The sequence below is a fragment of the Protopterus annectens genome, chromosome 14.part0 (assembly GCF_019279795.1).
Source record: "Protopterus annectens isolate FY-2018-M chromosome 14.part0, PAN1.0, whole genome shotgun sequence".
Classification (NCBI taxonomy): Eukaryota; Metazoa; Chordata; order Ceratodontiformes; family Protopteridae; genus Protopterus; species Protopterus annectens.
The window spans coordinates 315,001,642-315,029,580 of NC_056748.1; the positions used below are offsets into that span (position 1 = coordinate 315,001,642).

At 35.2% G+C, this 27,939-nt stretch overlaps 1 protein-coding gene across 1 annotated transcript in view; it reads right to left on the reverse strand.

Moving 5' to 3' along the window:
• LOC122788658 (deleted in malignant brain tumors 1 protein-like) overlaps positions 1–27,939 on the reverse strand; it is a 1,289,564-nt gene that overhangs the window by 939,585 nt on the left and 322,040 nt on the right. The window contains exon 9 of the mRNA XM_044055554.1: positions 80–109. Within this exon, the coding sequence (XP_043911489.1) occupies positions 80–109 (30 nt within the window). The remainder of the gene's footprint in view (positions 1–79; positions 110–27,939) is intronic.

Sequence of the window (27,939 nt, forward strand, 5' to 3'; positions counted from 1 at the left end):
TCCCCTAAAAGGGGTAAAGTCCAACTGGAATTAAATCCAGCAAGGTAGACTTATTAAATAAATAGAATTTTCTACATACCTGGAGGGCGTGTTGTTGCCATCACAGAAGCTGGTATTCAAAAAAAAAAAAATCAAGTCAGAAAAGAAAACTTTCCAGTTCTAAAAGACATTCAAGTATAACTATGCATTTCTACTCTACAGATCTTGCAGATTTTCAAGAATAAATTACATATTTTGTTTGAAATATTATGCCCCATATAGAATAGATAATGAGAAAAAATAAGTCATCAGACATCAACTGAGAATGGTTACTACCACCTAAACCTATTGCCACCTAAATATTTAGTACAATTGTCAACTATTTTTCATACAATGTGGTAGAGTTTTGCCAGCTTAAGTATGAATATTTTAGATAGCTAAAGCATGTAAAACAGACACTGACTTCAGAAATAATAAAAGGCAAAACATTCAAAAAAATTTAATTGGATTAAAGTTTGTTCTCCAGCAAGACATATATGACAGGTGCTCTGGCAGCATTACCTGACTTATTTATCAAGACATGTGTTATATTTCCTTTTTCTGTTTTTATGGGCAGTATTTAAAAAGTAGACTAGATCTCTAGGAGAAAAAATCAGTTACTGAGCAATCTGTAAGATGATATAATAATTAGACTATATACAAGGTTCATGAATGACACTGACATCTGATTTAGTGCTGGACAACAATATTTCATATTCTGATAGTACTTAAAAAGTTATGTAATTTAAGCAAACAATCAAAATCAGAAGTTGTTTAATCTGGGCTGCTAGATCACGATTCCATTTGCAATAGTTGCTAGAACATGTTACTTTGTAAGTTTAATAGGCAGTGTCAAAACTTACTAATTTGCAACTTATTTCACATTTTCTGGAGCTGTAAATGCACATATAAACCCTGGTGTTCACTGACAGCTAGGCTTAAGAAGATGGTTTATAAAAAATCTCCCCTTTCATGGGAATTGCACTATTGCACATCACTTTGAAAAATCTTTCAAAACTAACGTATCATGGTTTAATTACCATCTTCTCATTGTTAAAATTATACATCACTCAGAACTGGGTGGACAGGAGTCAGTGTTCATGGTTAGGCTTCAGACAAATGGCGTCCAAATATATTCTAGCACATAAGTTGTATCCAACCAACTTTAACAATCGACCATATTTCTTACAATACTAGAAGGCCCTCCTTGATAAAGTTTTATTGTAAGTTAGGCAGGACACTAGCTTTCTTTACATTTCAATTGACAAGATGATTTTTTTATTTCCCATGTGACAGGCGCTATTGTATTTCATATGCAAGCTGTAGTTGGATAGGTCACTTAGGCTTATTTTCTATTGAGTACCTCAGTATGGCACTTATTTTATATAGTGTGTATAGGTTATTATGTTTTGCTGTTATGTTCTGATTAAGTTTTTCTGTACTGTACTGTCAATTTTGCTGTGGTTCAAACTTGCTTTAACAAACGTCAGTTTATTTCACTTATTTTATGTCAGTTTATTTCACTTACGTCAGTTTATTTCACTTAGTTTGCTTGCTTTAACAAACACTAAGAAAATTACTACCATAGTATATCTAGTAGTTCTTTGTGTATATGTATGCTTTAAAAAGACAATAAAGAAATATTTCGAACAAAACTTACTAATTTGCAAAAAATTGTTAGATCCTTTGCTTCATAAAATCTGTATCATATTCATCATTTGGAATGTACTCATTCCAACATTTAATAATCATCACAATACAAATGTATTTAAATCTACTTCTTTGAATTTAAAGATATTGTTTGAAGGATATGGGCTTACTGCAAAATGCATTACAACTTCTTCATCCATGAAGTTGCCTAAACTGAAATTTGGATTTACACACTATACAGATCAGGGATCTGGAGTTATCCACTTAAATGATACCCAGAACGTTTTGTTGATCTTTTGTGAATCCCACACTGAGGCCAAGTAATATGATCTAAGCCTAATGGAATTTTACATAATTCAATTTATGGATCACAGTACTTAAGCAAACTGTTTCAGATTAAGTGAAAATCTTGTTACATTGTTGCACTAATGATGTAACAGTGGCAGGTTATGCCATTCACACAATGATTAACCTGCCTTGACAAAGGTCAAATGTACCTGCATAAGCTTGTTAGTGCTATGTTTGATTTAAAACAAATCAAGAAACTAAGCTCAGGTATGCCTGAAGAGTGATAAAATATGTCTAAGCATAGTAAATAACCAAATAAGAACTTTTGAGAATGAAGTATTGATAAAAATATGCACTCTCAATCAATTCTAATGTTAGGTGAAACATCTAGATGACTCTCTAACTACCCAGCCAATACCAGTCACTTGTTGACATTATATAGAACTGACAAGACAGACGATCATTGTATTGTTGATCTATAAGAAGAAAGTGAAGCAGAATAAGTGTTCAGTTTTCATACTAAACTTCTGAGCGTCTATGTGAATGTTGCTGACTTAAATCCTTAATGTATGGAACAGACATATTACACACAATTTCAAGTTATGTCCTCATTCCATAACATAGCTTTTGCAATCTGCTGTTCTAACATATTTTTTCTGAATGTAATGGACTGAAATATATTATATGGGAATGTCAACTTAAACTGCTAATTCCAAGAGTTGCTTTCAATGTTCAAAACCTGATGGCTCATTTTAACTTTGCTTGGACATGATAGCCCAAAGCATTGTTTGCTTACTAACTGGTGTAGTAATATGCTTAGGCAGGAGTTTGTTTTCTTTTAATTTTATTTATTTTCCATTTTTTTGACTGCTGTAATCCCACTAGGACAAAGACCCTTATTTATGGGAGACCCAACATGATCACCATTAACAGTAGCCTAAGGAATGTGAGATTACCCCCCTCCAGTCACCAGTCAGCTTCCAAAATCTTTGGGTGTCTTCTATGTACTCCTTCTGTCTGGAGTACAATAAGTGCTCCTATAAACAGTAGGAAAACTAAAAGCATCAGGGTACTCTTTGGCATTGGAAGAAAGCAAGAGCCCATAATATGTTAATCTGAGGACAAAAAGGAGCTTGTCTAGGCTTAAATGTCCCACAAGGACAGCTAACCCAGTCTACCTGTTATCCTATCAAGCTATAATATGTGGGCTTGGGAACAAAAGAAATAATTATGTACAAATAGTTTGTAAAAAAAAAAAAAAAAAAAAAAACACCCCTGGCAGCAAAATATAAAGAACAACAGGGGAAGTAAAGAGGGCTGGAGGGAGGGACAACTACTGAAACACTGACCCATTCGAGCATCAGTTGTTGTGGTAAGTTTACTTCCAAAACTGTGGTTGGAACTATTGAGTAGTATGGCGGCAGCATGGTTATAGAGTTCCAAGATAAACATTTACAAACTCCTCATATACCAAAAATGACTATGATAGCAATGGGCAAAGCCAGTACACCTACAACACTGTAAAAAACTCCCAAACTTGCCTCCAAAAAAACAAGAAAGGAACACAGATACAAATAATAAATGGTGAGCACGTTCATCTTTTTAATAGTAGCAAGACTTCATCAGTTTAATCCAAACTGTGATACTTAAAAACATATATAATCAATCACGTGTCAAAATCCAACTTAAATTTAACTTATTTTAAGAGTGTCAGTAATCCATAGAGCTAGACTGTTATATTTAAATATTTGAATATTTTAATGTGTCTACGTGAATGAACTAATGCCTTTTTTTTTTTTTTTTTTTTTTTTTTATACATATCAATGATTCAGAATGAGTGCTTGGAGTTTGACATGTGACTGGTGATATGTGTTTTTAAGTATCACAGTTTGGCCTAACTTGGTGTTCTGGTGAAATATTGCTATAAGATAAAAGCACTTAACATTTGTTATTTGTATCTGTGTTCCTTTCTTGTTTTTTGAAGGTGAGTTTTGGAATTTTTACAAAATTGGGGACCAAAGCAAAGCTGAAGAACCAGGTTTTATTAAATAAAAATTTGGTAAGCGCTTTCACAGCTTATTGTAACAGCGCTTCATCAGACCAACAATTTAATTAAGCAGCAAGTATAAATAATCAGGTGTTCATTTATTGAGCGGATACAGTATTAATAAATGGGATGATAAAAGTGCACTCATTGGATAATGTGGCTTATAGGATGTTTAGGTTTAAAGTGATTGAAAGGCTAGGTCTAGATTTACAGATGGGTGATTTTAGTAATAGAATGGAAAAACAGGAGTTACATTGGATCATACGAATACAGTCAGATAAAGGTAAGGGACTCAATGGTAAGATATCTATTAAACCAGTTTTATAATCTAGGTCTTTGTTTATATTATAGTTTATTAAGTGCATTTTTATGAACAAACATTTGAGAAGCACACTGATTGTTTTTTTAAAGTCATGCAATCTTTTATAGTTTTTGTGAATGAAATGTTCTGAATGGAAGTTATCGTGAGTTTAATTTGTTGTTTTAAATCATGTCAGCAGTTGAAATGATTATTTATACTTGCTGTTTAATTAAATTGTTGGTCTTATGCCATTATAGTAAGGCATGAAAGCACTTACCACATTTTCAATTAATAAATTCTGGTTCTTCAGCTTTACTTCTGACCGTTCTTCGAGAATGGTGGGAAAATGGCTGAAACAACGGATCAAAGGAGGTCTATACAAGACCATCAAATGGATGTGGCAGCAGGCAGTTAATCCCTAGTATGGAATGTCTCTAGTAGACCACTAACCACTTCTGAAATATCTGTGTTACAATGTGGTTTATCTTTTATTCTTGCATAGTAGTCATACTTTGCTGACACTGTGATTGATTTAAGACTATTTCTGATGAAGTCCACAATACAGTGGATGAAAGCGCTAAATCTGCAACATTAATTCTGTTATTAAACCTGTGGTATTATAGCAAGCTGGTCTGTTTTTCTTCTGTGGAATCCAACACTACTAGCGCTCACTTGTTCTGGATTATTTATTTGTGAGAAATGTAATGTTGAAGACTATTTTATCCAGTGACAGTGCTACTACTTCTTTTAGAAGACCAAGTGGTTTTACACCTGAGATGAATCCCTTTGTAGAGGCCTTTGTTAAAACATGCAAACATGATTTGATTACAGCATTAAATAATAATAAGGGAGAAATTTCTCCAATTATACACAAACTGAGTATGAGGCTTTAACAGTGCTAAGAAATGACAAAAATATTATTATACGCCCAGCCAACAAAGGTGATGCTATCATCATTATGGAAAATAGCTTTTATGTTTCAGCTGTTAAGAGTATTTTATCTGATGCTGCTACATATGCTTGCATCAATATGGCAGCCATTGAGAAAATCATTAGTACTGTGCTTAGGGTTGTCCAAGACTGTTTATTGAGAGGCATTATTACTTTCAAGCTTTTGGAGATTTTGACAGTTGAGTTTCCTATAATGCCTGTCTTTCAAGGCCTGCCTAAGATCCACAAGGACTCCTTGAGACTACTCTTTCCACCTATAGTTTCAGCAAAAGGGTGGCTGACTGAGTCTTTCTCCAGCTCTGTGGAGAAGTAGTTGAGACCTGTATTGGATGAATCTGAAGTAGTCCTAAGAGACAGTAAACAATTTTTATTTGATTTACATCAAAGTATTAATAATAGTTTTGCTCCTCAAGACACTTTACTGGTGACCTTGGATATTACATCATTATTCACAGTAATCCCAAATGAGGAAAGTATACAATTAGTTAGAGATTATTTAATATCTAATGGTCAGATTTGTGTTTAATGTACTGAGTTCATTTGTTTGTTTTTAGAAATTATTCTTCAAAACAGTGTTTTTATTTTTGATGAAGTTTATCATTTACAAATATCTGGCATAGCTATGGGCATTTTGTATGCAAATAGCTTTGCAAATATGGTGTTAGCACAATAGGAACATGAATTTGTGCTTGGACAAGAATGGTTTTCATATTAAACTTTATAGGATGTTTGTGGATGATATTTTTATGCTTTGGGTGGGTCCAGCAGAACTCCAAGTTAAATTTGTCAATTATTTACATAGCACAACCAATTTTCTGACTTTTACTTATCAGTTTTCTAGGACTTCTGTTGATTTTCTTGATGGGAGTATATTTAGGAATGAAGATTTTTTGTTCAGCACAAGTTTATATTGGAAGCCTTGTTGTAGGAATGGCATACTATGTAGAGACAGTATACATCTCAGTTTTATTTATCAGAATATATTGAGGGGACAGGGGATGCATATTTCTTGGTTAAACAATGATGACAACTTGTTTTCTTGAAATCTAGCTAAGCTTGTTAAAGAGTTCCTGGACAGGGGCTATAGGAAGAAAGAAGTTAGAGACATGTGTAGAACTATTGGTGAAATGAGGACTACCTAAGCTCGACCTTATTTTTCCAACTTAGAGACACATGCTAGGAGGCTCAAGCATCCCAATAGATGAAAGATTTCAGTCCCTATCTTTTTCATGAGTGACTTTATAAGAGCAATATTTAAAATTTGTTCTAGTTTTAGTCCTTTTTCCCCCATTATTTTAGACATTGTCAAGATTTCTTGCTCTAAGAGGTTGAAATATATATCATGGAGATCTATGTCTAGCCTTTTGTGCCATGAAAGAGCCAGCCCTATTTGATCTCCTATTCCTTCCCATAACTAATGGTACATCAAATACTCAATTTAAAGAACAAAACATTTATGAACAAATAAATAAGACATGTCAGCATGCTATATTTATATCACAGTGTATCCCTCACCTCTGTAATAAACTTCCACTACATGTCAAGCAGAGTAGCACCCTTGCCACCTTCTAGGTAAACCAAGATAATTGGATGGGTAGGGTCCAATTCTCTCTCATTTTATCTTGTCTTGCCCCCCTTGAAGCTAGTGGGAAATTTTGAATAGTTTTCTTTGGTTAGGCTTAAAATGGTCTGCAGACTGATTGCCCAGTGCTTACCTATGAACCTAAAGTGAACTAGATACTATGTAAGAAGAGACAAAGGCATTGTAAGTACACTTTAGAATAGGCTTGGTCACCTGAGAAACAAGAGTTACAGAAGCATTTATTATGTTTTTAACCTCAAAATAAGGAAGATTAGCTATTTAAGTTTGTATATTCTTAAAAAGACACAAGCAAAAACTTTAACATATGGACTTGACAATTTAAAATCCTAAATGTTAAAGTACTAGAAGCATCCATCATCTTCCCCAAAATATCCCTAACGTTTCTGTTCTTATTGGAGGAATGGAGTTGAATGTCGTAATCTGTCAGCAGTAGATTTAGAAAGAGATATGACCACTGGGTATGCCTTGGAATTACAATACATGAACTTATGGGAGTGACTTACCTTATATATCTATAAAAGGTTTTGGCAGCCAAATTTTGTCAGTCCGGTAAACTGGCTGCAGTAAGAAAAATAACTTCTAAAACAGGCAATACAAGATTAATGGGTATATGTTCAGCCATTTGTAATTGCATCAAATTATATTACCTTTCCTGAGTCTTAAGGGCTTTACTTTGTTCCAACCAAAAAATCTTACTCATGTTATAAAAATTTTCTGGAAAGGAGATTTCTTCATTAGAGATTTCTGAAGTACTACTTTCTTCAGAATCTGACAGCTCAGACTGAATAAAATCCTTGGATGCATTTTAACCCAAAGTTCTACTTTCTGACTGGAAAATCCTGCCATTATTAAAATGACAGCTTTTTTCTCTTCCTGCTTGATGGAAGCCATGCTGTTGACTCTTTAACAAATGCCAATAAATTATCCCTATCCATAGTGAAATAGACAGGCTGACAGTTTTTTCAAAGTTCCGCAGACTGGCAGACCCCTTAGTTACAGTGGCTCCAGCTTCCACATTCCCTTGTAAACCAATGAACACTCTTCACATGTCCCTTCCTCATGTCAGCAACAAATGTGGTTCTTTCTGACCCTTGCTGGACTTTCCTATGGCCACAGAAGACATGGCTAGCCCCTAGTCAGTAGTAGCTGCAACTACTACACCAAGAGGACCATGGAAAGAAGATGGGTAGTCTCAGAAACAGTAATCGGCCACAGTACGGATAATCACCAGTATCTGAGGCAATGAAGGAGCCAAAATTACTCTGCAAAACTCCTTTGAAAGTTTTATTCATTTTCTTTTTTGCACACCAAGAATAGTAGTAGCAAGGGGATCAATATCTGCTCCATTCATAAGCCAATAAAGAAGAAACAAGAATGGGTAATAAGTATATCAGAGATAAGTACCCACCTAACAGTACCCCATAAGTACAACTTTTTCCCTAACACTCCAAACAGTAATGTAAGAAATTACTTTAGTAAAACTTTTCCTCAAAAAAAGTTCACCCAAGCCCTGAGAATATAGTCAATCAAATAAACATGTTGGATGCTTCCCTTTGTTTCTGAAAGTGCACACACACACACACACACACTTGTAAAGTTATCATAAGTTTTCCACTAAATTAATAATTATAAGGAAGGAATTCCCCATGGAGGACTTGTCTGCCCTTAGGTTGAACATCGCAGCTGACTAACAAGTGGATCACCAACAAAGAACTCAAATCTTTGAAGCTTTTGGACATCCTCCATCCTTTTACATGAGGACTTCCCAAACTCCTGATAGGAGGAGCACTAGGAAGGTGCCCAAATATTTTGGAAGCTTGCAAGTGCAAATGAGGTAAACCCACATAGCTTAGGCTACTGCAGTGATGATTAATTTTGAACATCTTCAGTTCGTATGTCTAAACTGTATTCAGTGGGATTGATGCTTTAGACTATTCATTAAATTCACTTTATTGCTTGTCTTTCTGGTCATGATGATCTCCCTTCTGATGTCATTTGTATGAAATACATGGTTCTCCTGTATCTTCTGGTCAGCTTCTATTTCTAAACAAAATAATAAAGACTGTGTAACTTGTAAAAAATAAAAATAACTGGCGGTAAACAGCCGTAAACTTCAAACATAAAATTTAATTGAGACAAAGACATAAGTAAAAACACGTATTTAGCACTTTCATCTCTTCAGTGAGACTTCTTCAGAATACAAAAAGCAATACATTGCCTACAACCTTTTACAATGAACTCATTAGTTAAAACACTAATCAACACTAGATTTAAACTGCATTGACCTTTTCCACTAGAAGGGAATGATGGCAAAACTGCCACTGCTAGACCGTCAACCCTGGATAGATGAATGGTAAACAGAGATCACCCCCCCCCTATGGAACTAGGTGTCTCTGGCACATAAGGCAGAGACTTAATGTTTAGCAAGAGATTGTATAAGCTAAGAAAAAGAAGAACATAAGGTCATGTGCTTATGATTGCATTATGAGATACAGGTCATCTGGGACCTTCTACCTAGGCAGACCAGTTGCTGTCTAAAGACTGATGAAAGAGTATTCTGAAACGGGTCCTTAACATTTGATTATACTTCATTCTGCACTTCAGTGCTGTGAAATACTAATGTTACTTCCCTAAATTACCATGTATATTTCAATTTGATGACAAGTGTGAATATGTAATGCATAAATACCCAACTCATTTATATTGTAAGACAACTTGTTTTTTTCTGTTGCTTAGCTCTTGATTGCTCACTGTTACCAAACTAACATGAATAGATAATCCTCATTCTGCTAAATAATGTTTGTTTTACATATTTTGGGAAGTCTTAAAGGCCCAAGTCACAGATAAGACATACATCCACTTAGGTTAGGTAGGTGAGAAAAGTAAAAGGAGATAAAAAGAAGATTTTAAGTCATTTTGGAGGAATGAATGAATGATATGGGTATCAAGATATCGGCAGGACTTTTAAGTCATCAGTGTAGCGTACCTTTGAATGAAGGGGGTAACTATGGAGACCCACTTGTATAAAGACAGAAGCTGATACATTGGAGAATGGACCCCTGTTGGACAAATGCTGGTAGAGTTCCAGGGGGTTATAAAGGAACCATTATAAAAACATTATAGTTCTATTTGTGAGGCAGTCACTTAACCATGTGATCCTTTCTCAGAGAATGATAGCCTACAAAGTTTCTGTAATGGAAATACTTCTTAAGTTGATTAAATATTGTTCCCTAATAATGAGGCCCTTAATTATGCTAGCGAATACAAGGTCTGTAATATTATGTAGGGCAGCTATAGTTATTTATGGCTTGTTTATCAAAAAAATGTAGTGCTTGTTAGCTTTGTATAACATTTTCCATCATAAATGATGTAAAGAAAAAACTGAATTCCTTTACCTGTGTGTATGTGTGTGTGTATGTGTGTGTGCTTGCATGTGTGTGTGTTCATCTAGCTATCTGTACACACGTGTGCATATCTGTAGATCTGTATCTATACATATATATATATCTATCTGTATATATAAAACTTTAATTAGTAGGGGAAACTCAGTTTGCTGACTCTCAACCTTCAGAGCAATTATACATGCACAGTCCAAACACAAAACGTTAGCAGGAATGCTAACTTACACCTCCTAACTTATTCACACTTTATTGTCAACTAACCAAAACTAAGATAAAGTAAAGCAATAGTCTACAACTATATAAATCCTGGGAAGAAGTCAAGGCGATTACCTATGGGATGGAAGGATGCTGATGATGTACAATATAGCTTTGCCTGTTTAGGGTCTCTTTTTGAGTTGGAAATCCTTTAACCTATGAATAATTGTAACACAATTATCTTCTGTACTTTATGAATAGTATGAAAGACAGAACAGAAAGAAACTAAAAATTCCCAAAGCCTTGACACACGGCTAATGAGCACACTGGCCACTAAGACTCAGATCTTGAATCACCTCTTTGGATCCTGAGGAAGAACACCTAAATAATATGAAGAATATTTTCACTGGTAAAACCTTGTAGCACACGCACATTGTATCCAAAATGTAAGTTGAGGGAAGACAAATCACTGGATATGCCCAATGTTCTGGTTGCCCTCAGAAAATCACTCCAACTGCACAACATTCTTATTAAGGAGTTTGCTTATGAGATAAAGAAAGAAGTAGCAACATATAATATCAGAATGGAAAAAGGTTAAAATGGACTTGAGATAGGTTGTACACAGGAGAGAGCAACAATGGAATTTTAAGGCACAGTTACAGTATAGAGCAAAGCTAATGAAGATGAAGGAGTTCTGAGGTAGAGGAGGGAGGCAGTATATGGCAACAATAGTTGAAAGTGAAGCACTAAAGAAAAAAAACAAAGGGCTATATAAAGGAGCTGTGCAAAGTGAGAATTATCTCTTCAAAGGTTTCATTTTAAGAATTACTCAAAGGTGCAAAAAGTCCTAAGAAGGCAGTTAAGAATCCAGCAGGTAGAAAGGAGGTGATGAAACCTTGAGACAAGTATTATACACAAAGACCCAAATCAGATAGTTTAGATAATGTGTAATTAGTACCACAAATTATATACTAAGCAGATTGTTTAGGAAGACTGGAAAGAAAAAGTAGAAGGGTTTATGGAGAGATTAAACCTGTCAGAACTATCAAGAGAAGAATCACAATAGTTTCTATAGCCATTTACTCTAGAAGATGGTAAGACTGAAATAAGCAGTTATAGACAGGCAAATCTCTGGGGACAGAAGAAGTACCAATAGAAATACTGAAAGAAGTGGGGAAATTACTGGAAATTTCTGTAGAAGTATTTAATAGAATTCTGTTCACTAGAGAAAAAAGAAATTCATGGAACAAAGCAATACTTTGCTATTATCAAGCAAGGTAAAGATCCAGCAACAGCTTCCTTGTATAGACCAATCTCAGTTTAAAATCATGATTATAAAATGTTTATGCCCATTATTGCAAGTAGCTTGGCTAAGGTTATGAATACGCTGGTAAAACTGGATCAGTATAATTTTGTGGCAGGCAAACAAGAAACATATATTCAAGCCTCACTTAATACATTAGGAGGTTGAGCTAAAAATATCCTGCTGCTCATAATGAGTTTAGATGTGGAAAAGGCATTCAGTGGGATCTTCTGTGTGAAGGATACACAAGAGTCAGTATTCACAAACCGTTTGTAGACATGTTGGAATATTTATATGAAAGAGCAGAGGCTGAAAGAGGAATAGCAGATTGATGGAGGAGGGCATCATATTGAGTAGGAGAACAAGGCATGGTCATCCAATACCTCCCTTGCTCTTTGCCCTATATTTGGAGCCATTAGCATAAAAACTGAGGTTAAGTACTATGCAAGGGTATAAGAGCAATAACAATTAGGAAAAAAATAGACCTTTCTGAGACTGTTATAATTTTACAGATGCCTGACGCAGAGGAATCACTTTCTAAACTATTCCAGATTTTGGGAGAATTTGCAGAGATAGCCAGATATAAAGTGAACTGAAAGAAAATCAAAACTACTCAGTTAATTATGCTCCCAAGGAAGAGTTGGTGTAGAGGCACCATGTCTGGGGGCATTTTAGAATAGAATATTTGGGGGGTGAGGTTAGTATAGCAATAACCCACGCCTGGGTGTGGGTAATGCTAAATTTACCCACGGTTGGCGTGGTTTGGTCCCGAGGGCGAAGCCCGAGGGACCAAACAAAGCCAACCGTGGGTAAATGTAGCATTACCCACACCCAGAAGTGGGTTATTGCTATTATACCATGACATTATTTAAGAAAAGAAACTATTACTTTTCTTAAATAATGGCATAGTATAATGCCTGTTTACTGCCCTTCCGCAGATGTCTGGCATCCGCGGCAGTTCTGATGTACTGCGCCTGCGCAGTACATCAGAGCTGTGGGCAAAAGCAATGGAGAAAGCAAGATCTCCGTTGCTTTTTTTTAGTGTTTCGCTATGTTAAATGAGTTTAACATAGCGAGACAGTTTTAAAATAAGCAACGGACATCTCCGTTGCTTATTTTAAAACTGTCTCGCTATGTTAAACTCATTTAACATAGCGAAACACTAAAAAAAAAGCAACGGAGATCTTGCTTTCTCCGTTGCTTTTTTTTAAAACACTGCCTCGCTATGTTAAATGGGTTTAACATAGTGAGACAGCTTTAAAATAAGCAACGGAGATCTCCGTTGCTTATTTTAAAGCTGTCTCGCTATGTTAAACCCATTTAACATAGCGAGACAGTGTTTTAAAAAAAACGAGTTTACTAATGGAAAAAAGTCCGGGCGACCGGACCTTTTTCCATTAGTATAACTCGATTTACAACGGGCACGCTGGCCAGTCAGCATGCACGTTTTGGGGGGATCATGGTATAATAAGCTTTATTGATGGCAGTGGTATTTACTCCCAATAAGTGAGGATATGGTGGTTGCAAAAATAAATGCTAGGGTAAGGAATTGTTTCAGAACAGAGCAGGGATTAAAGTATTGAGAGCAGTCAGGTCATGGGGGAAAGATGTCTAACTGGATAGAGGAAAGGACCATTAGTGAACATTTAATGCTGTGCATTCAGTACAGGTTAGGCATAGGTGAGAATTACAAATTAAAGGACTGAAACACAAACCCAGAAATAGTGAAACTTGTGAGTGAGGCAAGGAATGTGAATGCCACTACAAATAAGTCAGTAAGCAGAATTTATAAAGGGCTTCATAGGAGATGCAATGTTGAAAATGGAAAAATAAATAAATAAAAAGGGTGGGATAGGGCACTACATAAACATTTTGTAGTAAAGGGACAGCTGGGAATATGTCTGTCAGCAACAAAACCCTCAAGATTCAGAATATGTTTACAATTTTTGGATGGAAATGCCAAGAGAAATATTTTTATACACCAGAGGGATTACACATAATATTTCCAGGAGTAAGTGCAAAGTGTGGGAGATGCCAGGAAGAGATGGCTGGAGACTGAATTCCTATGTTTTGGGAATGTTTTTAAGTTATTCTAAAACAGGTCACAAATTCAGTTCCCCATGTGCAGAGTGCTTGGAAATAAAAAAAAAAATGCATGGCCACAATTGAGCACTAAAATGTACATACCATAGCCCTCAAAGACAGTGCAACTGGTATTAATTTAAGTCTATAGTCTCACAGATAAACCAGATATAGCAGAAAGCCTTTAGCAGTATCTAAAGTTTTTAGAGGCAATAATCCTTTAACATTTCATGTGCAAATATTGGGATATTTTTATAGTGGAATGAGAACTGGCAGACATTTTACCTGTCTATTACAAATGTATATGTAGGAAACGAATGTGGTGTGTACTTTTTAGTGCTGGATTGTGTTCTTGGGTTTGTTTGATTTCAGAGCACTTTACACACTGGGGAACTGCATTTGCAAGCTGCTGTTCTTGGATTTTCTTTGAGTCATTTGCTGGGGTCCTTGGGTATTTATTTTACCATTACTGGATCAGTGTGGATTTAAAAAGTTTGGTTGATGGTTCGATGGTCAGTAGAAACGATTGAATACTTTTAGTGAGTCAAGATGCTGGCACAGATTGGACATCAAATTTAAACACAAATACTGTTAATTATTTCCTTGGGCACATTTTTTAAAGATTTAACTATTGCTTTTAAGAAAATATGTAGTTTGGTTTGACACCAGAGGCAATTTGAGCCCTATAAATCACTCAGTATAATGCCTGGGGGGGTGTGAATAATTTGAGTATATAATGTTGCAGACGCAGATGTTATTTTGAAAAAGTGATGGGAGAAGCACAGCAAGGTGCTTCAACTATGTCTGAGAACATTTGAATTGAGTCTTATGAACAGCAAATAGACAGACTGCAAATTGTCACACATAAAAAGTTAAGGCAGCTTTAACTTCGCAGACACATAATGATTTTTCTATGCCCCTTAACTTGTCAAATTCTAGAATAAGAATTGCAAAAAAGCTTAAAAAGTGCCATCTCAATTTGAATGAATACAAAAATAACAGATAATTTACTTTGAAATATTTCAAAAGAGTAGTCCATTTTTTCATGGATTTTACAAAAAAAATGATCATAGTAATAGTGGCAAGAAATGTAAAAGAAATTCATTGAGTCATTCTATTGTTAAGAATTGTGACTCAGAGGGTTTGGAGCATACAGAAAATGAAAATGAGAAACATTTTTTTCTATGGCTAATATAGATAATGACAGTCTACAGTACAACTGCTTCCAAGAAGACCAAAAGAGGGGTATTTGGGAGGTTGGCATAATGGTTAAGGTTTTTGCCTTATAAACCAAAGGTGCTGGGTTTGATTCTCACATGGGGTAATTGGCTAGGCTTAAAATGGTTCACAAAGGCAATTAGCCTAGTACTAACCTATGAACCAAATTAGACATAACTGGAAAATATTGGTTAAAATAGATAGTTTGCAAACATAGAAAGTGATATGGATGACCTACAAATTGTACAACAATGAATGGGCAATCTGAATTGCAACCAGTGACTGACTTGTTACATAATATTTCTGCAAATGAATTAAATGCTGATGAGAAAACTTTGCTAAATAAAGGTTTGAATCATGCCCTGTTACAGAAATTCAATTTGAGACAGATTTCAAATCTTTCTGTTGCAAGGTTAATTTACAATTGCATTTTAAAAATAATCATCCCACTACGCAGCAGACATATTGTTGCATTTAAGAAAACTGTAATGAAAGAATTGCATTTTAATCAATGTATTCAATGTTTTGTTAGACATAATCTTAACAACAAAGAACAGATGGCACAAAAATATCTTTCTGATACCAAGACTGTCATTTTAAACAAAGCAGAGAAGGAGAGGACAGTTGGTTTGTGGGATACAAATGCATACAAACAGAAGCATATCTACAGTTACAAGATGTGGCCTGCTACCATACAATGGTATTGGATCCTACTTAGAAATCTAAAAAGGAAATAGTCAACTTTTTATGGTTAGCAGTAGATGAAGGTATTATTCAGGAAAGCTGACTTTGGAATTTAAAGCAGATGAACCACATTTTATGTGCTAATATCCATAAAACCTCTGTTAACCCACCCCCAAAGACCAGTAGTATTAGGAAAAGGGTCACTTATGGAACAATATTCTGAGCTTTTTATGCAGTATTAAAACACTTTTAGCTTGCATTATATCCAAATTACAAAATGCAACTGAATTTGTAAACTTATGGATAATTTGTGGATGGAAATATCTTGGTAAATGTGCTGTTTAGATGTAAATTCACTGTGTACCAACATACTGCATTGGACAGGGTTATAGCCTCTGCAGTTTTGGTTACTAAGAACTCAGTTATATAGTCAGTGTTTTTCTGCATTTATTTTATGCCTTACAGAACACATTTTAACAAAGAATGTGCTTTATTTTGATTGTTTTTTTGCAAATGAAACGGATGGTTATAGATGTTTGATTTTCACTTATTTATGCCATATTTAGAGGAACAGCTTATTTATGATACCAGCCACAGCATCTATATCTGTGTCATTGATATGGTGCAGATATCTGGATGATTGTTGACTGGTATGGACATCAAATCTTATATTTCTTCAGAAATTTGTATATTACTTAAATAGTAATAAGTGAGCATAACTTTTAGTTTTGAATATCATAAGAATACTCATTTTTTAGATGTACAGGTGACTAAAAAATCAAGATGGTAGAGTAAGAACATCATTATTCAGGAAACTGTTCCATAAAAATTCTTTATTGGAAGCTAACAGCATTTACTCCAGATATAGTATACATAATATTCCCTTTTTGGAATGCCTTAGATTTAAAAGAATATGCTCCTCTATGAATGATTATGTTAATTTTTCCCAAGACTTGAAACAAAGGTTTATACCAACGGGCTATATGCCTTGTTTAGATTTGTCACTAGTTTTGGATCAAATGACAAAGTACTACCATCCCTCATATACAAATATTAGAATATTCCTATGGTAGAAGAAAGAAATGCAAGAAATTTTACCTATATACTACAAATTTATATACTGAAAAAGAAAAAGTACTGGATACTGGTTTAATCATTATAAGCTACTGATTTTTTTTTTGTTTTGTAAAACAAATGTTATTGTCAGAAACAATCCAAATATAATACAATGGTAACAAGAAATTATATACAATAATACGGTTGTAGAAAATAAAAGTCATCTTAGTAATGACAAGTTGTAAATGGAGAGATTTGCTATGAACAACTATGCTGAATTATTGGCTTACAATAGCTTACACTGGATGAGACCTAAAAAAAGAAAAAAAAAAAAAAAACAAGAACCCTGATGAAGTAAAAATGTAAAATGTCTGTAAAATTATGGGAAACATTCACTTTTATTACCTAATCACTGAAAGACTGAGAGTTTACTCCCAATAAGCATCTCAGAGTTTGTAGTCAACAAAACATATAATTAAACATACTTAGCTATGGGGGATTATTATTAAAATCATATAGATGAAAATATTCCAACAGGACTTCTAGTGTGCTTTGCCAGTTGTTTGTGAGTACAAACTGATACACCACTAGAATCCTTTAGAAATTGGACCTGCCAGTTGTTTGGTAGATGTTTCCAGTGTTTACAAATAAAGCCTGTCAGAGATGAACTAACTATTCTAGTCCATTGATACTCTGTTGTGTGGATTATGGGGTTTTGAACTGTGCACCCCCATAACCAAAAGGCAGTGAGTGCCATCTGAGGAAATTGGATTTTAGTAGCCCACTAACATGCCTCTATTACCATCTCCCAAATAACCTTTAGCCTTGGGCAAGACCAAATCATGAGAAAATAGTCTGCTGGGGGAACTACAGTGTCAACAGTGATGGGATGAAGACAGACCCTATGAGTGAAGTTTAAGTGGATGGTAATGCCACTGGTGAAATAGTTTGAACTTTGTAACCTGGAGGATGATGGGGATACTGGGAATCTATTATCTCAGATCCATCTGAGACCATATTTGGATTGCAGTAATTCTCCACATAATTGGGGCCATTTCCCCACTGAGATGCTGATATTATGTTTCTTTGTTGAGACTAGACCTTTATAGAAGTAAGGAAGTGTCATATTGCTCATGTAATTGTTTATCTTGATTTTATGTTGCTTAATGATGGCTAAGCTGTAATTATGCTGTACTGCATTACGTTGTATAGAGTTGCTAAAATACGCTGCAGTTAGAGATATTGTCACCATAGCAACTTAGTGTTCTTGAAGTGTGCTTATAAGATATTGAACTCCTTTATCCTCTCTGCATTGAGGTTACAAATGGCAGTCAGAGAGACATACCATGAAATGGACCAGTTTTTCCAAAGTTTGGGTTCATTATCAATTAAAAGGGATTTAAGGTTCCATAGTCTTTTCCAAAGAATTTCATTGTAAAGTTGGGATCTCCATCTGAATACCTGATGTATAATCCATTGTCTACCATCACCCTGAATCTCATATTTTGTTGGTATCTAGAAAGGGATTACCTTTAGGAAATTATTCAAGCCAGATCATTTCAAAGGGGAGACAAATTAGATGGAGGTAAAATCTAGACTGAATAAATTGACAATTGGCAGTTACTTCATTATATTTTTGAAACACTGAGAGGCCAAACCATCCCCAGTGTTTAGATAGAGACAGCTTGTTTCTATTAATATGAAGATGGTTTCTGTCCCAGAGAAGGTCAGAGTTGAGAGTATGGATTTTTTTATATAGTTGGTTGCATACAAATGGGGGAGGTGTCTCATTACTTACAGTACCTTAGGTAATATATACATTTTAATTTGAATTTTTGTAAAAAATGGAAAGAATTTTTTTTTTATCATGTATAAAACAAAGAAGTGATTTACAATTTGCATTGATAGTTTTAGATGGATCAACTGTTTTTAGATGGATCAACTGTTTTTTGACACCCAGGTCAATACACTCAGAGATTAACTTCCAATAGGAAGTAGTTATGTAGTTAAGTAACCGCAGTCTGGCTTCTCTTGACATGGGAAGTACAAGAGTTTTCTGGGGAACATCCTAAAGTCCTGTAAGGAATTCCAAATCTTAAAACTAAAAGATCACTTTGTTAAAGCTCTGCTGGGGTTATGAGATCCAAACAGCACAGTCATCAAAAAACTATGTAGAAATAAAGACTTCATTGTTGGTAAGGTACAAAATGTGGGAGGTTAACTTCATCTCTAAATATTTTATGTATAGTTATGTGATCAAGACAAAGAGTAAGGAGGGGAGTGGACAATCCTGTTTCATGCTTTAATCTATGGTAGTAGCCCATTATATAATGGTCCCCCACCCCACCATAACCACCTGGATTAGTATAAAGTAGTTTAGCTTTTCCAGTTTCCTTCATTTCTAAATGCAATATGTCAAGCAAATGCCATAAGAATTCTCAGAAAACAGAACTGAGAGCTTTTTTATAATCAATAAAGAGAGCTGCTGCATTAGTATTGTAATGCCAACACTGTGATTGAATATACAACCATGTTCTCACTAGATCAGGGCTAACTGTTCTATGCTTAATGAAGCATTGTTTGCATTGGGAAACTAATTTGGATATGATGTGTACCAGTTTATTAGTTAACACTTTAGCATAAATCTTTAGATCTTTTTGAAGTAAAAAGATATGACAATCTTATGAATTAGTGACCTATCCTTATAGAGTTTGAGAACATAAGGACTTTGTCCATTAAAGTGTCTGGGAGAAAGTTCTCTAAAGTCTTGCTTTCTTCATAGAATGCATATAATAGTTGGCATACTTCTTCATAGAAGGATTTGAAAAAAGTCAGTGTTAATCCATCCATGCCAGAGACTTTCCCAGAAAATAGATCAGTTTCTGTGGTGATTTCCACTATGGACATTGGTTTGTCTAAGGCCAGTAAATCTTCTTGAAAAGGGAAGTCAAACTTAAAGAAAACAACAAGCATGTCACTTCCTGATCATTGTACTGATCTTTGAAACTTTTGGGGATGAACATATTCTTGTAACATTATGTTATTGATTTCTAAGGGGTTATAGGTTAAATCATTGCTGGTGGATATTTATATTTAGGTCCCTAGCCCTTTCTGCTGTTTTTCTTGCTATTAGTTTTTGCGAGGCAATTCCCTTCACCCAGTAGAATGTTATAAATTGTTTTACTTTATCCTGTATGTATTTGGTAATGCAAATTTCTTAACATCCTTTTTTCCATGTTTAATTGGATTGCTATAAGCTTGTCACAGCATCCTTTCTTTTTAAACTCAATGGCTAGCTAATACATGGTATATTTCCTCCTGTATAGCACCTCCTTTCTTTTACTGTTTTTTTCTTTATTTAACATCTTAGGATAATTTGTTAACTCCATTTAGAAATAGTCGTAGCAAGCCCACAATCCAACCCCCAGTTAATTGGACTCTTTCCAATATGTCCCTATCCACTGTTTTAAGTTTTGATGTATCTGTGGAGATTTGAGTAGGACCGAATCCAATTTCCAATTAGGACTTCTGGGAATGAAGCATCAAGATTTAACAAGAGTTTATGGACGGCATAGTCTGACCATAAGATACACAGTATTTTATCTTCCATACTGGACCTCAGCAAAGATTTAGGTAGAAACAAAACATTAATCCTTCTAGCAGTACCTCTTGTGAGAGCTATAAAAGTGTACTCTCCATTCTGGAGGTGTAATTCTGTCCAACTATGTACTACCTTTAATTCATCGAACACCACTTTGAATAACGAGGATGTTTTGAGGTGTTTCACTTGCTTCAGAAGGATTTTTTCATGAGAAGGATCAAGCACCAAGTTAAAGTCACCTCCAATAATAACTAACAAACTACCCTCCCTAAGCTTAACTAGTGATTTGAAAAACTGAAATAAGGGGCTCGCTATTGTCAATGTTACGGCCATAGAAGTTGCCAATTAGGATTTTTGAAGTGGGTGTCTTTATAGCTAAGCTACCCCATCTCCAGTGAAGAGTATATTGAATATATGAAAGTTCCTAACAAGTTTAACCTACAGGGAGAACCATTAAGGGGGTGCTTACCATGTGGACTTGGGTTTATGTGCTCCAGGAGAACACTTTTGATGTTGAATTTAGTTCCTAACATTGTATTTAGTGATACTAGACCTAATGTTTGCATTGACAGATTCCTGAACATCTAGATAATGTTGATTTCACACATGCAGACATGCAGACTGACAGTGGCAAAGAACTTGGTGATTGATTCTTCATTATCCACTATACAAATTGAGATTGCCAACATACTTTGTCCACCCAAACTAGGCTCAAATTATGGGATTATAACTTGTTTTAATTTTGTGGTGAATAGGAATCAGGTCCTACAGACTGCTCACAATGAGCAACCTTTTATTTAATAATGCTTCTGTGAACATTTATCATGATTTACCTGCATTGGTTACTTCAGATAGAGAATTGTTCAGTCAAATGCATTGGCCTTTGTGGCAAATGTCGATTGCAACTACACTTCTGTTCAGTATTATCTTACAAGTGATTTACAAATACTTGGTTTTGAAATAGCATCTGTTAAGGACAATGAATTTAGATTTCTAGGCTGGTAGGTAATCTCTAGTATGTTCAGATTATGGACATTTTCTTCTGTTTATATATAAACAGATACATAGACATCTGGATAGATCTTTATATCAATACTTGAGATTGAGTAATGAATATTGTTTCGAATAATATAAATGGGTTAAATGAAAATATTAAAATGAAGGACTTAAATATTTTGGCACATATCACAGATGTTATAACCTGTTTACAAGAAGTGCATATTACTAAAAATACATTTTATGTTTTGACTAGCTGTAAAGCATTTAACCATGTGATACTCTTTCAGTTGAATTATTTGAAGTTAATAATACAGCTATAGATGTGGCAATAATGTTCATTATTCATATTTAAGGATTCTGATTTTTTTTCTGACTTACACAGGCAGAATCTTACTTTGGCAATACAGTACAAAAAATAATTTTAGATTCCATGTATGCCCCTTTCACAGACTAAAATGAATTCCTGTATAAGCTACTACAAGGTATACACCAGCTTAATTCTACTTACATCATGTTGACTGAGGACTTGAATGCTCATTAAAAAAGGAAAGTGAATGAAGGCTAACGTTGTGCTGTTACAAGCCTTATTGACTTATGATCATTGAAACCCCAAAACAAGAATACATTCATCTTGATTTTAAGAGTAAGCAACAAGAAGCAGTGGTTTGTTTCTCTTTTTCTAAAAACGGTTAAGAAAGTTGGTTATTTTCTCCCAGCTGCCCGTTGTATCCCCCAGTATACCATTGTCCCAGTGTTCTTATCAAATAAAAAGGTATTTTAATCTAAATATAATTATCAGATATAATCATGAGATTACTACAGGTATTCAAGAATTATGGCTCAAAGACATTTGTACATATAAGCCATTTAAATTAATCTGGACTGCTTTTAAATCATATCTGGTAGACATTTTGAATTATTTTTCCTACAAGTGACATTTTCAACAAAACTGATGCTAGATAAACTTTTAAATAAATTGTTACTAGTAGAGGTACTAATGTTAGTAAACTATGACAAGTGTACCTTTTGTAAAAGTCAAAGTCAGCAAGCAATCAACTATGTTAAAGAATACTACAATGATACTTCATTTATCACCAATAAAAATGATATTATACACAATTAAATGTATAATTTTTCATGATATTGTGTTGGCAGGACCTTTGTCATTACATATTAGGCTATTGTTCCTCCAACAGGGTTAACTTTTCAATAAGATGAAATTTAGATGGCTTTCTTTAATTTTTTTGGGCATTTATGGGTCATCTCTTTCTCCCTCAAGTTATGACATTATACATTTGTAAGGAGATTTTACCAACATAGGATCTTAGGTTCATAGATGGTTACTAGATTACTAGGTTACTGACCCCTGGTAGCATTTTTAAGCCTAGCTTTGCTTCCCAAATCAAACATTGTTCCTTGTGCCTGTAAGGTAAACATCTTAAAAATTACTCCAGCCTCCAACCCAGCACTTTATTGTTCTGATTCTGAGATCACAGCCCAAGTAATTAAAGATACAGGCATGTAATTGCCTAATAATCAAACACCTAATGCTGATGGTATCCCTGTAGAATACTTTGAGGAATATGTTTTTATAATTGGCCCTTTGTTTCTCTTTAAATCCCCTTTACAGGTGAACCAACATTTTTCTCCTACTCAGCTCATTCTCATAACAATGGCAGATATTTATTTATTTAACATTTGTTTACCAGGAAAGTCCGACTTGGAACAAAGCCAATTTTCAGTGGAGGCCTGGGAGAAATGCTCTAGATGCATGTCTTTGTAATGTGGGAGGAAACCGGAGCACCCGTAGGAAACCCACATGAACACAGGGAGGAAATGCAGACTCCACAAAGAAGGTATCCCAGCTGAGAATCGAACTGGAGAACCTCTTGCTGTGAGGGGACAACACAAATTCTGCATCATTGTGCTGACCTGTTATAGCACTTTATTAGTCAATTATAGGCTTAGAGCTTTGTTAAACTGAGATATTTGCAAAGATTACCGATAATTATATCACCAGTCTATTTACTTATTTGATTTTCATTAAATTTGGATAAAACACTGATTATAGTAGACAAATTTCAGTCTCATCTTCAAAAATATAGAAAAGCAAAATATAATACAATGAAGACACACCAAAACAATGGACAAAATTAATACACATTTATATGTATTGTACAAAAAAGAAAATAGGGGCTATACAATGTGTACTGCAGAATAGGAATTAAGTTCTCAACAGTAAATGCAGTGATGAGGCCAATGAGTGGGGATAAAGCCCTTACTACTGCCCGGGTAGCTTGGGTTCGATTAACAACTCAGGCATCTGAAGCACTGGCAGGGATTGATAGCCTGGGCTGTCCTTGTCAGAGGACAGTGTTTGTCTAGACATTCCCTTGGGAGGTATATCTATAGAGAACAGTAGCACTTGGATGTTATGGATGAATACAGGGGAGAGTGGAAATCAAAGGATAGGTCATAAATAAAAAACATCTCATAGTGGAGGTAGTTACTGGCAAGAACCTCCAGGACACCCCCAAGTTCCATGTCTTCCCCAGCCTGAGAATGGAGATAGGCTGATGGCTGTAGAAGAGGCTGATAGGTGGATGAGGTACAGTGGAAAGCTAGAAAAAGTGAAGCAGAAGAGAAGCAAAAAAAGACTCATAGCATTAGAGACAAAAAGGGAAGGAAAAAAAGAAAGAGGTGGTGAAAGGGAAAATAAAAAGGAGGGCAAAACAGAGTGAGTTTTTTGAAGATGTGATTTCAGCTGTGACCTAAAATCAGGTGTGTTAACGTGTCCCAGTGGTGGAGTGGGAGAGCTTTTCAGAGTTTAGGGCCTAAAATGGAGAAGCATTAGTTGCTACCACGGAGCTTGGATATGGGAATATGAAGGAAGGGTCTAGTGTGACTGAGACTCCTCAGATTGCAGGGAATTTTTTTTGTTGTCTTGGGAGATTGAATAGATTAGTTTCAAGTAGAAAGTCAAATTGTTGTTTGTCAGGAAGCCATTTTGGTTTCTTCAAGGGTAGTACAATGATGTTGATGAGAGTGTAATGAAATGGCAAATGATACTTGAGTGAATTGCTAATGCATTTCTTTTAGATGAATAAGCTGTTGATGGACTGACATATTGTGGTTAGTAAAGCAAGATGCCTTTATGATTGACATCCCAAGTGGCACAAGAAAGTGATGCATTTTAATGACGCACAAGAATGAGTTTAACACTTTTGAGAACTGTCAATCTGTTGACTGAAGTTGAGAGAGACAGACAAAGTGAGTAAGAGAGAGATCTAGACAGATACTTAGTTATTTGAATGAAGTGCTGTATTCCTGTGGGACTGTCCTTGTTATCTAAGATTTCACTTGAGGTACAGATTTTGGCAAGTTTCACAATTGGTGCAAAAGAGCAATAGTATTAGATTTAGTATAATTTAGTATGAGATGTTTCCACTTGATCTTTTGCAAGAGGGACAAGAAGTCTGCTTAAAGGTCATTTTGTAGAAATGATAATTTGAATGGATGATGACAAGGTCATCAGCTTATAAAAGAAAAGAGAGCTGACATAATCTCCTATATACAGAGATCAGACAGAAATGATGATGGTTTTGTTTTAGTAGGGGCTTTAAAGCTGCTGTTTTTCAGATATTTGCCATGACATCTTCTGATATGCATAAATTAACCAAAGAAACAGTGCGTCGTTGCTTGCTGGACTGTCCAGTTTAGTAGCAGAAGTTTCAGAAATGAAATGGTATTTTGCACTTTATATGGTTTGCTGGGTTCTGGTTGAATCAGGAAGGACAGGGTTGAGGGAGATTACTGAATTCTGTGAGAAAGTCAGCGGAGTAAAACTGAAAAGGTAGCGAGTAAGTATAGCACTTGTTTAGAGATTTATATAGTGAGTCTTGGTGACCATAGTTTTCTATTGCACAACATGCTGACAATGAGTAAGCATCTATTTTCAATATATTGGAGTGTTTTAGTAAGTCACTTTGTTACACACCTGTTGTCAGATGTTCCCAGAATGTGAGCAGTCTAAGGTAGATAGGATAGTTTTGGCCATTTATACTAGTAGCAGCTTTAGCTTAAAAGTAATTAATATAGGGGAGTGTACAGTAGTGTTGATGTAGGAGGAAATTAACTGGGCACTGGTCACTATAGCATGGAGTGTTTACCATGATAGAGAATAGTTTAGGTATTTTGGTAATCACTAGGTCAAGCACTCAGTGTCAGGATGATTTAAAGTTGGGTCAGAAGGTTTGATGTGCTAAATCATTGAGGATGAACTATGTGAAGAGGCCAAAAATATTATGGGTATATGTATGAGTACAATATGGTTGAAAATGTCTAGTGTGATGAGGTTATGGTAGTGTTTTTTATTTGTCTAGGGTAGGAGGTCTAGGTCAAAATGCCATTACAAGATCGAGTCTTGTGTATACTGTGGGTTCAGCCAGTTAGGATGGGCTTAGCTTGATCAATGAGTTGCATCTCTGAGTGACCTTTAAAGAGAATGATAATCTTGCCTCCTTTTTTTCAGGTCTGGCATATAGATGGAGCTTAAATCCTAGGAAAAAGTGTAGTGCGGTAGGGTTGTCCTCTTTGATCTAAAATACAGTTATAACTACAAGTTGAGGATTGTGCTGCAAGATGAAAGAGTCAGTTTTATTGGTTTTATTTCTTAGGATTTGCACAGTTTTGAAGCATGAGACTAGGGTTGTGCAAGGGTTACATTATCTTGATTGTGTTTACATAGTAGAAAAGAGATGGTTGAAATTTTCTTGACTTGAGGTTAGTTGAAAGGCGAAGAAGCAGGCAAGGTATGTGGTGTGAGAGTATAGGTGAGGTAGGATGAATGAGCTGTTTGGTATTATGTGACCCTATTATTTTGAATGTAAAGAACTGTGTGGCTAATTGATGGGGGATAAATCTTTGGAATAAAGGCTGAGGAAGTTAGTGAGAAGAGAGAATTGAAGGAGTGGAGTATTTTATGTATCACTGTGATCTGTGCTAATAATGATGAGAAAAAAGTGAAGGTAAAATTTAATGTTAAGTTGTGAGGAAGTGAACAATGAGTTAGTAAGTAGATATAAGCAAAAATGAAAAAAAAAAAATACTAGGGTAAAGAATGAAGCTGGAATGATAGTTGGTGGAGACTGAGAATGAATAATAAATTATAATTTAAAAAAGGCAATTGTTAGTGTGAGTTATGTTGTGGAAAGCAGTTGTAGTGAATGTGTCTCTGGAAGATCTGATATATGGCAAATTGTGCACATGAAAAGACTAAATATAAATACCATAACAGATTGTTGTGTTTGAAAGATGGCAGTGAGATTTGTTTCATGATCGTTAGTATTCAGTTTTAATAAAATATGTGGGTGGCTAATGTAACTTTTTAATAACAGAGTAGATTCTGGAGTAAATTTTCTGGAGTGGGTTGTTGAGAATGTAGACTGGATTATAGTAATATCCAGCCATGTCTTGAGTGAGGTGGCGGAAGAATGGTGAAGTGGTATATCTTTTCTATAGTGCATTTCTTTAAGAGAAGGGTTTAGGGAAAGGTATTTAATGAGGGATTGCTAGTTTACAGAGGTAAGGATCCTGGTGATGGCTGGTTAATTGAGGATGGAAGGAGACTGAAGGTAATTCAGCTGAATTAGACTGGTTTTATTCCTAGGAAAAACAATATCTTCATTTAATCATACTTTGCAAGCTTTAGCTCTTTGCTATGAAATTTGCTCTGTTTACAACTGATAGTTTTTTATACATTAGCAAGGGAATGAAGGTCATTTACCAAAATTACATTGGTTTTATTCCTTAGAAAAATATCTTCTTTTACTCATATTTTGCAAGCTATGGGTCTTTACAGTAATATGTAAAAATTATTCTTTGTTAAAAGTTATTGATGTTTTCACATTAGATATGCATAAAGCATTTGACACAGTAACCAAGGAATACTTAAATCTTATTTTTTTTACATTGAAATATCTGCATAACGGTACTAATTATGGTTAAAGCCCTGTTTTATGGTGCTAAATGTTATCTGCATATCAGTTTCTAGGATTCAAATATTTATTTACAGCAATGATGAGTTGTGACAACCGTGCGTTGGCCCAGCAATCAAGGACCCTCAATCCTCACCACTAACACCAGGAAAGTCATCTCCTAGAGCAGGAAAGGATAACTAATACAAACAGTAAAGTACAATTTCCCTTAAGTGCACACAGAGATCACAGTCAGTCTGGAGCTGGCTGCTCCCTTGCTCACAAGATCCCCAATAAGACTCCCCACTGGCACAGCTATAGGGTCGAGGTCTCAGCCTAACTGGGCAAGCTAAAACCTCCAGTACCCTCTCTGTCCAACCAGTGCTTCGTGTCCCTGCCAAGTAGCTGACACAACACACACACACTTTGAGATAAGTATTTATACACTTTACAGACACTCCTGGGAAAGGCTGACACAGATTCTCCAGCTGTGCCTCTTTACCCAGACTATATGGTAGTAATTATTGCCACCACCCAGTTAATAATATTAGCTACTAAAAGGCCCTT